Source organism: Plutella xylostella, chromosome 5, assembly GCF_932276165.1.
Source record: "Plutella xylostella chromosome 5, ilPluXylo3.1, whole genome shotgun sequence".
Classification (NCBI taxonomy): Eukaryota; Metazoa; Arthropoda; class Insecta; order Lepidoptera; family Plutellidae; genus Plutella; species Plutella xylostella.
The window spans coordinates 6,913,199-6,926,024 of NC_063985.1; the positions used below are offsets into that span (position 1 = coordinate 6,913,199).

At 37.5% G+C, this 12,826-nt stretch overlaps 1 protein-coding gene across 8 annotated transcripts in view; it reads right to left on the reverse strand.

The window, feature by feature from the left end:
- Window positions 1-312: 312 nt before the first annotated feature.
- LOC105394789 (potassium voltage-gated channel subfamily KQT member 4) overlaps window positions 313-12,826 on the reverse strand; it is a 38,381-nt gene continuing 25,867 nt past the window's right edge. For 4 of the 8 annotated variants that reach the window (XM_038112769.2, XM_048633282.1, XM_038112765.2 and 1 more), the window contains 6 exons: window positions 12,028-12,098; window positions 9,394-9,521; window positions 7,447-7,543; window positions 7,077-7,363; window positions 6,840-6,946; window positions 313-3,684 (listed from right to left, as the gene is read on the reverse strand). In XM_038112769.2, the coding sequence (XP_037968697.2) occupies window positions 3,443-3,684; window positions 6,840-6,946; window positions 7,077-7,363; window positions 7,447-7,543; window positions 9,394-9,521; window positions 12,028-12,098 (932 nt within the window). In that variant the 3' untranslated portion in view covers window positions 313-3,442. Of the gene's footprint in view, window positions 3,685-5,958; window positions 6,043-6,839; window positions 6,947-7,076; window positions 7,364-7,446; window positions 7,544-9,393; window positions 9,522-10,173; window positions 10,302-12,027; window positions 12,099-12,826 lie in introns of all 8 variants that reach the window. The other 4 variants (XM_038112764.2, XM_038112766.2, XM_038112768.2 and 1 more) reach the window with 2 other exon arrangements.

The window sequence follows — 12,826 nt, forward strand, 5'->3', positions numbered from 1 at the left end:
TACACAAATTGGTACTTCAACATAATTCAACAATAATAAAATTAGCATCACAATTTAATAATTATTAAGTAGTTCAGTAAATTATAAAAGGCAACTTGATTTTCGTTTTTGAGTTACTTAAAATAACAAATAATTAAGTAAGTATAATTTGTTTCTTAAAAATACTTTAAATTATTATTGTACTATTATTATCGGATTTATGGCTATATATAGGCATGTAGGTAAGGTACAAATTTAAAAATTCAATCTAGAAAGCCAAGCTTGCTTATTTTAAAATTTATAAATAACGCCGGTAACTGGCCACTGTTTTTAGTCAGATAAGTAATACGATTCTAACGATTCTTAGTTTTGCGATTACTTTAAATTTAGGAAAACACCCTATGGTCCTGCCCTGCCATCGCAAATTTAATATTAGGGGTTCATCATCATCATCTGCTGTTGGACATAGGCCTCTCCCAAGGAGCGCCACAACACTCGGTGCTCGGCCTTCCTCATCCAGCAACTACCGGCTTCCCGCCTAAAGTCGTCGGTCCAGCGGCGGGCGGGAGTGCGTCTCACGAGAGATTAGGGGTTATTGTGGGTCAACGGACAACGTAATTACGAAGTTTACGATTAAAATTATTATCTTTGAATCGACTTGAAACCTTCATGATTTTTCTGCGTTTCATATTTAGTAAAACGGCAAATACATAATAATATACTTTTCTTCAAAATCTAAACAAAAAATATAAGTTTATAGAAAACCTTGAAGGTAATTTAAACATACGAATTATTATAAACATACATTGAATATTGCTTTGGAGGCAAATGGGCTAAGCCCTCTGAATTTGTTATAATTATTAAGTATATCATAAACATATAGGTATAAAACCATGCCATTGTCTTACTTTACAGAACATAATACCTAAAGTGTTAAGATCCATGTCACTAATGACATAGTAGCTTTCTCACCATTGTCATTGATTGTAACTAGCGTCTAACTTTATTACTTATACTTTATGTAAGGTGTTCGTGTATTTTTTATTATAAAATAACTGATTTGGTTTTTAAATTACGGTTTCAATTTGTAATCTTTCTAGAATACTTGGTTTTAACTGAAGTTCTCCGGAGGAGACTGTCTCGCTAGGGCAACTACCGGTAAAGACTATTACCTAGCGTAGAATTTAATACAATTTGCAGCTAGTTGCCGGCGAACCAGTCAACTATCTATTAGCGACTTACCAGATAACCTTAAATTGTAAATGGTCCTAGTAGGTAGGTAGGTACTCCTATAGTTAGAAGTTGAAAATACCAAAATACCGTACCTAGTTAATTGTATCAAGCCTTGGTTGTAAGCGTATTCAAATCAAGTAGGTAATTAAGGATGAAATCGTATTGGTATGATTAAGTTTGGCAGCAAAAGGCAGGTTTTACACACCGGTGCAGCATTGAGCCGTCGAGCACATAAGATTCGGTAGCAACTATATTTTGGATGTATAATAAAAGCAGCAGTAGGTACCTACATAGGTGTGGAATTATATAACTGAAGCTTTCGTTAGGCACTATATGTAGTATATACGTAGGTCAAAAAGAATCAATCCCCAGTAAAAAAATATTCAGGGTATGACCTAACCCAGGATGACAATATTGACTGTTTCAGCTATAGGGTCGATCCTCGCATGTAAGTATCGATAATAATTAATTAATAAATTTAGCATTAATAATTTCAAAAACTTTTAGAATTATTTATGGTATTTTTAAAATTGGTTCTTTACCTCTAACAATACGCAGAGGTGTGTACAGAATCCAAAGTATTTCTTCATGCGGTTTTTGACAGTATTATTGTTTGGTATACATAGATAGGGGATATTTCGCTAACTACGTTTGTAAGTACAGTATCTTATCACAATGTCTTATACAAGGTCTATAGGCAATAGTAGGTCCCAATGTAGGAGGAAATCTATTTACTTACGTTTCTAATATGCAAAACACGAAGCCCAATGTCGTATTTCGTATTATTATTTCTCAAAATATTAATATTTTCTCGAAAAGTGCTTGTCACGCGAATTGAATGTGTGATTTGAGAGTTTAAAGTTATGGGATCCATCGACATTCGAGTCCAGTTGCTTCAAACTTTGGTACCTTATTCATTCTACCACATTCTGTCTTTTTTTAACAATTTGACAAAAATGAAAATAGGTAGGTACATATTATAATTTAATTTCAAGTGTGGTCGTTTCTATACTTATAATGTAAGTAAGTAGATATATATATGCCTAGATTTCAATAAATATAAGGTAGAAAAAACTCTCAGTACTTGATAGTTCCATTTAGTTCAAGTTAGTTTAGTTAATTAGAGGTAGTAAATACCATTATAATGTTAATTTAGATAAGCAGCTCTTCATTGTGAATGAATGTCAGGCAAGTTATACCCTGCATTTTTAAGAAATATGTTCACTAATGTTAATTCATTGGATTAAGATTATATTTTTGTTCTCATATAAGTACAGCTTTTTCAAAAACAGTAAAGAAAAATTGATAGTGAGAATGTATGTTCATCATTATACTGATGTTGTAATTCTTAAGGCCATACCATCTTTAAATTATCATTCCAAGGTGAACATATGATTGAACAAATAATATACATTTTCTCTATTATGGTTAAGTATTGTGTTATTGATCTCACCGTAGGAGAGATTTTAATACATGTTAGTCCGATAAAATGTCAAGAATTTCGAAGACATTTATATGAGTCGGGCGGAATGAACTTGGTATGATATTTATGTAAGTAAGTACTTATGTAAATATTTTTACAGTACGAAATTGATATTAGTATATCTAGCATTCGTCCTCTACCGATCAAAATATTGAAAATCTACTAAGATTAGAAACTTGTATAAATAAAATTTGTAATAAATTATACTTAAGTATTTTTCGATGTGCTATGCTACTCGAACAATATTTACAGTTTTCGAGTTTTTTTAAGTTAATGTTAATTAAAAAGTCTAAGCTAAGCTGTCAATACTATCTTAATGATAAAAGTAGGTAATGAACCAAATATTTATAATATTTTAATAAAATCTATCTTTATAAGTAATCATTAGATATCTATGTAAACAAAGCGTAAATCCTGACATCAATATAGAGTCTTGGTCTTTTACCATGAATGTTACATAAACATCCTATCGCTTCCTTTAAGCACACAACTCTTTACAAATACCTTATCCATACTTTAATATTTTTTCCTTACCTATATTCGATACTCATAGTACCTACAATGATAACCTAGATACCTTATAATGAACATTTTTGAATGTAAACTTAGCTTTAAGATAAGATATAATTTATAATTGTTCGTTTCGTTCAGTTTTGTGCAAATGCGTGATCATAACCGTGTGGTGTGCGAGGGCAGCGGTGCGCGGAGGGCGCGGGGCGCGCGGGGCGGCGCGCCCGGCAGCTGGTCTCAGAGGTCGGGGCGCAGCAGGTGCAGGTCCACGGCCACGTCGCGGCGCGTGGCCCCCCGCGTCCCCCGCGCCGCCCCCGCGCCCGCCGCCGCCGCCCCCAGCAGCGCGGCGTCCTCGGCCAGCGAGTCGCCGGAGCCGTAGCCCGCGCCCGCCTCGTCCTCCGCGCCCTCGCACCACGACGCCGACGCCGAGCTCCCGGACCGCCCCTCCTCCACCTCCACCGCGCACGTCGCGCACACGTCTGCAACATATTCAACAAACAAAGTTACTTACACCATACTTACAGATGCTCCGTAGTTAAAATTAATATTCATACCCCCCATAGACACCCAAGGGTCGGAAAAGAGGTGAAAATAGGGTAAATTACTTTAATTTTAAAATTAAAACCCATAATTGGCGAAAACATCAGTGGACATACATAAAAAAATATATAGACGAATGCGAAATCTTCCTTTTTCCGAAGTCTGTTAAAAATATATGTATATTTATATAACCTTAAGTAAAGGATTGGAGAATCGTATCTCTTTTAATATCGGCGCCATAACATACATGACCAACATAAAATAAAAGTTCTCAAATATAAACAACATAACATACACAGCAACGTTACCGATATAAATCGTGAACTAAAACTGTTTTTTAATGATTACACAAGTCATCACCATCAGAAAATTATAATTAATGATACTCAAATTGTAATGTAATAGTGTGAAAAAGTATAATTTGTTGTCGGGTGAAATACCTACCTACGAAATCTTATTCTTTAAAGTGTGAATCGATTAATTTAGTCTTGCTGTCTAGCAGTTTTTTTTGTAATAGATTAACCGTTGAGTCCTGAGACATAATAAACCTATTGCACGTCCCTGGCTTGCTCGCTCTTGAGGCTGCGCAATGTGAGTGAGCGCGATGCAAGCGCCCCGTACTAGGCCTTCTGGGCTCTAAAAGTTTAATAGGTATCAGGTCGGTAGACTAGTAAGAAGTTCTTACTAAGAACTAGATCTAGACCAGTAGATTACTATTCCCATTTCTCCTCTGAGGTTGCTTCTTTTATTTTATGTCGAATCACGTTTATAGACATTTCATCAGTCGTCCGTTTAGCGATTCAAACTTTTAGATTTATAATATATATTTGAGTACGGGCATACCTATATACCTGGTTGTTTCAGTAGAAGGCCACGGTCCGACACTAACGAGCACACAACACGCCATGCGATGCCGGCTTGTCTAAGGATGCCGACTATTCCAATGCTAAATAGATTTACAGGCAGCGTTTTCAGTACTCTCACACTCTACTGTTCTCTTCATATCTGTACTCAGGTTTTTTGTGTTGTAAAAATAAAGTTATACCTAGTCACTGTTTTTTTTTAATTTCATGATATCATTAAAACTAAACTTAAAAAATACGATATGTTTTACATTCAAAGTAAAATTTTCCTTCGCATACAAATAAAACAAATTTACAACAACATTTATATAAACACACATGGGTCATGCATGTATTAGTAGGTGAAAGTATTGAAGATAAAATACATTGAAAATAAGGTACACCAAGTCCATATAGGACTGGAAATTATTTTCAGTATTTCTTTCTACGAATCATAAAATCAGAAGTCATGCCGATTACTGAAACTACACACATACTCGACGCGTTAATTATAAAACAATGTATACCTATTTACGTTTTTTTTCCTATAGGCATTATGTTATAAAAACATACTTGGGCAAATAATATGATGGTGAATTAGGTGTAATATCTTTATCTGACAGTATAAAATAATTGGGAAGCATGCGATTCGCCACTATACATCAATTAAAGTAAAATCACATCAAATTTAATATAAGGAAAACATGATAACCTGAAATGTATGTACTTATACGGAGAATATAAAGCGTGTTTGAATTAATATTCTTGAAGAAAACCGAACTAAATGAACAAGAATATCTTGGTGTAAAATAAACGTAAACATCCTTTTGCGGACAACAAAAGGACCATTCAGCAGTCAGCACCCTCCGTGAAAAATCAATATGCTCCTCGCTCCATCGACGTATCCTCATAGTACATGACAAAGGATTGCATAAACGATTTTATAAATTCAAACTGGGTTTTAGCTCTGAGTCTGAACTTTGACTATATTTCTGAGTTAATATCGATTGAATGTTTCGTTTGTGTCAGTAAAAAGTTATTAGAAAGAATGAAAATAAAAAAGACATTAGTAGCTACTAATAGATTCAAATATAATGTCTGGTTTGTGTAGTAGAGGTCAGAGTAATCGTGTCATGTGCACGTGTGAAGCGGAGGTCACTAGCTGATGATCCACTGAGTGCTAGTTCGGGGTGAGCTGATTAGTGAGTGAGTCACACGCCCACACCCGCGCGACCTCCGGTTCACATCGCTCCGGCGTATATCAGGACAGGACGGTGAAAGGGACCGGGGAATATAAATCAAACTACTAAAAATGATCGCATTCCACACATCGATACGGCAGGCGCTAGCTAGACGGAAGGAGGCACTCACGGCGGCCGCGCGTGGCGAACACACAGGGGCTGTCAGAGGCCCCGCGTCAGAGGGACGTCGACGATGAATAATCCTCATACGATGCTGCAAGTTGGGGAGTTCTTTGTCAAATACTTACGGTCTTTGTTTGATAAATAAAACCCCTATTTTGAAGTCATTATTGCATTTAAACCAACCATGGTAATAATAAGTCATCTCTCAACGTTATCGCTATGAAAAAAATATGTGAAAATGATAATATTGAGTGCGTAGCCCATAGTCCCTTCGCTACGAGAGGCCTACGCGCTACGATTGCTACGAGAGGCCTACGCGCTACGACTGCTACGAGATTTTGTAGGCATCGTAGACCTTGTTGTGGTACGTATTTTTGTTTTGTTATATCTGAGTGAATGTGTAAAAATATGAAACAATTATGTTAGACACAATAACATACTATGTTGGTAAATAGACGTTGATATGTAAACATGATTTAAAAATAATATTTTAATTAAATTTCATAGATAGTTGCAGTAAAATATTATTTGTAAGTAGGTAAACATGTTATGGTGATGGTGGCTTTTCAGTGAGGTGACTTATAGAAATAATAAGGTGTGCGTATAATTTCCTCAAATCCATCGTACCTCAAAAATATGGGTTGAAACCGTTTTATTCGTACATTGATAATTTTGTTCAATTAGAATTGCTTACAAATAATACCAATTGCAAAGGGCACTGTTTCAAAGCCTGCGCCTAATAACTACCTTAACAAACGTTGTTAACTCAGTAGTCCTATGGGTGGCGACATGGCAGAACGGTAGCCGTAAACCATTTACCGCAACAAAGGCTGGGAATACACAATGGAAACGGAGAGCGAAGGCTAATAAGGTAGTGAGTGAGTTTACCGGAGCTGTCGGTGACGAGGCGCGGCGGCGGCGTGTCCTCGCGGTCCGTGGGCACCACGATCACCACCTCGTCGTCGCGCGGCGGCGAGTTGCGCGACGACGACGTCCTGCCAACCAACCATACACGCACTCAATAAACCATTGCGACTGTCATGAGCTTTAACATTCTAGGCACGAAACTATGCATCATTGCTGGTAAGCGAAGTTTTCGATAGCAATATACGGAATGGTACGTACTTGACTATGACTTTCTTGCGCATAAATCGCTGTCCGAGGTCGGAGTAGCCGCGGTGCATGGGTCGCTTGTGCAGCTGCAGCGCGGCGGGCGGCGGCGGCGGCTCGGCGCTGCGCGACACCGGCGAGTTGGGCTCCGAGCTCTGCTTGTCCAGCAGCGCGGGCCTGCCCTCCCCCACGCCGCCCCCGCCCCCGCCCGCGGCCCCCGCGCCCGCCAGCCGCCGGCCCCCCCGCCGGTCCTCCTCGTACAACTCCAACAAATGGTCCAACTTACTTTCTATTTCATCTACCTGCAATTTTTGTTCATTATAAGTTTAATTACATCATTATAGAGTGGAGTATTTATTCAGTGTAGTTGCTTTTGAACCTTTACCTGTCTTTCTATTTTAACTACTCTGGAAGCTAAACTGATTTTCGATGCGTACACATCTTTCGCCTTTGATCCTTGTTTCCCCAATATCTGATCTAACCTGTGAAGTTGTGAAAATTGGTTTTATTTTTGCAGATTACACAAAACTGAAAAACAATAAGGAGTGAACTTGTTTTAACGTTGTTAATAAAAACATTCCAATTTTACTCAGCTCAGAAACATTTGTTTTGAAACAAATGGTAGCGTGTTTGAAAAGGGAACGCACTAAGCATACGGCTCAGTTGCTGACGCAGGCTGCGGGATTACGGAGCTTTTAGACATATCAATTTGAAACATGGCCTCTCACAAACAGACTTTTGCGCAATCCAATACAGAAAATGCAATATGTTAATAATTTCATTTCGTACAAAGCAACTGTTAGCGGTCCAGCTCCAGATCGAATATAGATATTTGATTAAAATATCACTGGATATCAATATGTACTTTGGAAAAGATAACCCCTGAGTGGATATTAAATTATCACTGCTTATCTTTTAGATATCTAAGTACTTACCTAATCTACACGCTATGGCTGTTTTGCAAATGCATCCTATATCTAATAATAAGTACTAAATTCAATTCTACGGGAAAATCGTGCAAATTAGTTACAATTAGTACCAGTTCTATAAAACTACGTGAGTCAAAGGTTAAAGATTATGCGTGCAAGAATAAAACTGGCATTTTACGGGTGTGCTGAGATTAGGTATGCTCAGATACGTATAGAAGTATATACACAGGCTGTTAAAATAGGGATGAAACGTTCAGCGCGCGTTTGGCCATAATTTGCTCAGCTTTATAGGTTTTACTAACTTTACCACGCTCAGTAACGTTTTATTGCGAAGCGCAGACGAATGGCTACTTTATTAGTATGATTACGATTATCCAACATAAGTTCAATGTGCATAACTTTACACATAGGTATTGCTTTGAAATTTGAAACTAAATGCAATCGTTATTCATTCTATTAAATTATTAATAACATATTTAAACTCTGCATTAAACACACATTCCACAAAGGATGATTTACTATCTTTAAAGTAATAAGGTAAATCATATGCGTATGTATACAATGTGCATTAGTGGAGATGTAGTACCGTGCCAACTACAAGACACAGATAATTATTTGTGTTTAAATGATCTACTTATGAAAAGATACAAGCATAAATGTGTAGGTTACCTAATAAGTTACTCTATATGCACTGTGTAAACTTATAAACCCCTCTTTTTCCGTCGGAGGTCAAAAGTTATCATAGTCAGACACTATGATAACTTTTGTTTATAGCTATGAATAATTTAATTAGTGTCTTTAATTGTAATCAAATCACAAACATTAAAATAGAGCACAATAAATCAAAAAAATATACGACCATCTTTACACAAACGGAACTAATCAAAATTTATTATCATCATACACAAGTTATGGACAAACAACAAGCAAGCATTGGTATAGGAACGTAGTATTAAACAAAGGGAAACTCTTTTTTTGATAAAGAAAAGCGGTGTTAGAGAATATTTGATGAAAGGAAGCGATAGGAAACACTCAAGCCACAGTTTCAGTGAGTATCACACGAGCGCCGTGCGAGGGAGAGGCTGAGAAGAATACTAATGAGTTGAAAGGAAGGTCCGGTCAAGTGAATGGATAAATGGTTAGTGGATGAACCGAAGTGAGCCGATATTGAAAAACTTGGTGTCTTTGACCGATCAAGAGTTGTTTGAACTCGACCGCTAGAGAAAAAGGGTGTTTGGTTTGATTTTTTTGGACAAAATGTTCATTATGCTAATTTTTATTATTGAATTCGGGAATGGATTCCGTGGAATGGTAATTTGGGCAGGGTCTGTGGCAATGAGAGCTGTGGTGACTGTGGCTGGGCGGTGGCGCGGGACGACACAGGGCGCGGGGGCGGGGCTCACCTGTACTGCAAGTTCTTGGTTCTGTTCAGCAGGTCAGCATGCCCCGACGAATATTGCTCTATCACATCTTTCACGTCGTACGGTTTCAACGCTTCTCTAAATCTCTTGCGCGCGACAAAATACTTGAGCTATACGAAAACAAAAATACCCTGATAGCTCACAGCCACAACAATAACAGAAAACTATTCAAGAAGTTTCAGAAATACTCGGTTCATTTCATTCGTCATTTTGGTCGGGAAATATACTGAGTATTTTTGTATTACGTAGTAAATAGGTATAATGCCCTGTGATGTGAGTGGAAGGGCTCATGCCGGCGGCGGGACGGGACTAGACTCTAGTTGTATCGAGACGGGTCGGTGCTCTGTACAGTACGAGTATAAAATAAACATCCCCTTGAAATCGCAAGTTTTAGTGGAATTATGTATTTATGTTAAAATTTAAAGTAATAGAAAGGACTGAAAATTTCCATGAAAAATTTGTTTTTTCTTGCTGAGCTTTAAACAACACATGTGCGTTCACATAATACTTGGTTAGGTGTGGTACATGAATCATGTGAAATTTCCAGTGTTATTAATATGTATACGTAGATGTGATTGCATTGCACACACTATGGCTACAGTAACATATCAGTAGTTGATGCCAAGTAGACTACTAAGATCATCATATCACAAGAGACAATGTTCAGTCAATTGAAAGATGAAAGGCAGAGAATGTAGCAGAGTAGGGTAGAGTGCGTGCGGGAGCGCGGGGCTGGCGGGGCGGGCGGGGCGGGGGCGGTACCTAGTCTGGACGGTTTTGACGCGGCCCAGCAGGTCCACGTGCCCCGCCGAGTACTGTTCGATTACGTCCTTGACGTCGTATGGCTTTAGTGCTTCCTTAAACTTACGTCGAGCCACAAAATATTTCATCTGTCAGAAGTTCAGCATGTTAAAATCATAATGTATACGAACACTTCGTTTTATTGACGGCGTAATCTGGCTCGTTACGCTCTTACGTACAAGTACATAAATAAAACATATCTGGATAGTATTTGGTTCAGCATAGCCACTATCGGATACATAGATAGGTGAAGTATGTTTTAATGTAATGTTGAATAACGTAACGAGTCAAGATAATCCGTGAAGGTTACAAATGTATGAGCATGTTTCGTGTACGCGGTTGTGTGAGTGTGCATGTAGGACGCCACCTCAATGGAGCCATCAAGGCAAACAGTTTCAATAATTCAGCGCGCGAGCGACAAGTGAAGTCATAGCTCAACCGCGGTTAACTCGAGCCGCCGCGCCGTAGGCGGCCGGGAGGCGCCATCCACTGTGTATTGTACTCGTACACCTTTCAAATTATTGTAATAATTTATGAGCAATCATGAAATACCGAATTTACAGGTGGCGTTTTTACTTCGGAAGCTCTTATTTTGTATTATAGTAAACATAAATAATAATTTAATAAATTTTTTTACGTGTCTCCGTCCAAAGTAGAGCATCACGAGGTCAGCGTGATCGACACGTATTTGATTGATTAATAGCTAAAAACATTTAGGAATAATCTAAAGCATATAAATTTAATACTAATATTTTACTTTTGTTTTGTAAATCATTGATTATTTATTATATTGTTCATTATAATGTTGCTTGTATTTGTAAATACAGTGTAAGTAACATAATATCAATTGTATCGTTACCGTACCTAAATTATTATAAACTATACTAGCTCTGAAATAAATTAATTGATTTTTTTATTGTAAAGTAAGTACCTAATAATGAAATCATTTGTATTCACCTACAGACAACAGATTAGACATACCCCTATGTTATGTCTCTCATGAATATTATTCATAAGACGTTTCATTTCATTGCGGCATTAGCTGTAACCTACACTACAGGTATTATGTAAGAGTGTAAGGTTGTCTGTATGAATGTAAAGTATAATGAATTTGGAGAAACCATATAATTTATGTCAAGATTGGAGATTTAAACAGGAAAGCATTAACTGAGAGCTTTAGAATAGCTCATAAAAGTTTACGGTCGCTATAATATTTAAAGCTTTAACCGCGTAAACTTTACAAGGATAATAAAATAGTTTTTTTATTCTAGTTAGTTTTTAGCATAATATATAACTAACAAATGACTGATTAAATATTATTTCTAGTAAACATTTCTGGAGCATTGTGTATTTGATGATGTAAAGTTGAGCTGAATGTTCCTTCAATCAGTGGTCGTGGCATTTATAAACGACTCAGCTGTTACCCAGAGCTACTGCGATACGCATTCCTTTGTATCTTAAATCATCCGGAAACGGTCAGCCGGTCAGGAAACCGACTGAGTTTTACAACACTATAGCTGAGTTGCGGAAAGGAACTTTAAGCTAATGTCGACTTTAAATGTATTGCTGCCTTGCTTTGAGAGTATATGGATAGAAAGAGACATAGATTTAATGCAGACATTAGCTTAAAGTTTCTTTCTGCAACTCGGCATAATTGGAGCGATGAGCGCCAAAGTGGCCTATCTCTTGCAGACACAATTGATTTTAATTGTGTTTGCAAAAAGATAGGCCACTTTGGCGCTCATCGCCTCAATGATGTATGGGTATGTGTACTTATAGTTATACATAGAAGAAGTAAATAATGTGTTAGTTTACCTTCCGTATGAAGCGGATGGCGGCCTTGTGGCGCGGCGTGAGCGTGACGCACCGCGGCTCGTCCTCCTCGTCTACAAACAACAACCAACATTTACTATTCCACACCAAAACTGCCATCCTCACAAAAACAAACACTGTTATGATATTTATTTTGAAAGAGAAAACACAAAATGACAGTAAATTACATAGCCAAATAATGCGATTTTTTATGAGGCAAACTTTATTGAGTGCTTTGCTTACTTCAGTGGAGATTCAGGCTCAATGAAAGTTTAACAAAGCTCAAGTGATCGAGTTACTATTGATTGTGCTGGTGCTGATTCGCTGCGGGACTCTGATTGCAACTCAAGCTTAGTTTTCAATCAATATCTCTTCTGCAACCCGTTTCTCGTTTTAATTTAATTTTTAAGTTATACAAAATTCAACACGATTTTCATAATAAATAGATAGTTTCTTCATTCAATTACAATTTCTTGGTAGCTTTCTGAAATTCTATATAAAAAACCCTCAACTTTTAAGATACATAAGCATAGAGGAAAACGGAACCAAGACTTTTCCGTTGTGTTTCTTGTTCCGGTTTCCGCATTGATATATAGTCTTACTAGCAAGTCAAAGACAGCAAAGGTACTTGGACATGGACTATATATTTTATAGCCCGATAAACAAAAGTAGGGAAGAAAATATCTTGCGCGTATCGTGAGAGAAATGTAAGCAAATGCAGGCAACAACAGCGCCGGCCCTCGCCAGGTTCCCGCTGAATCTCGCGGGAAATCTATTTCCTGCTCGAAATGTATTCCAAACT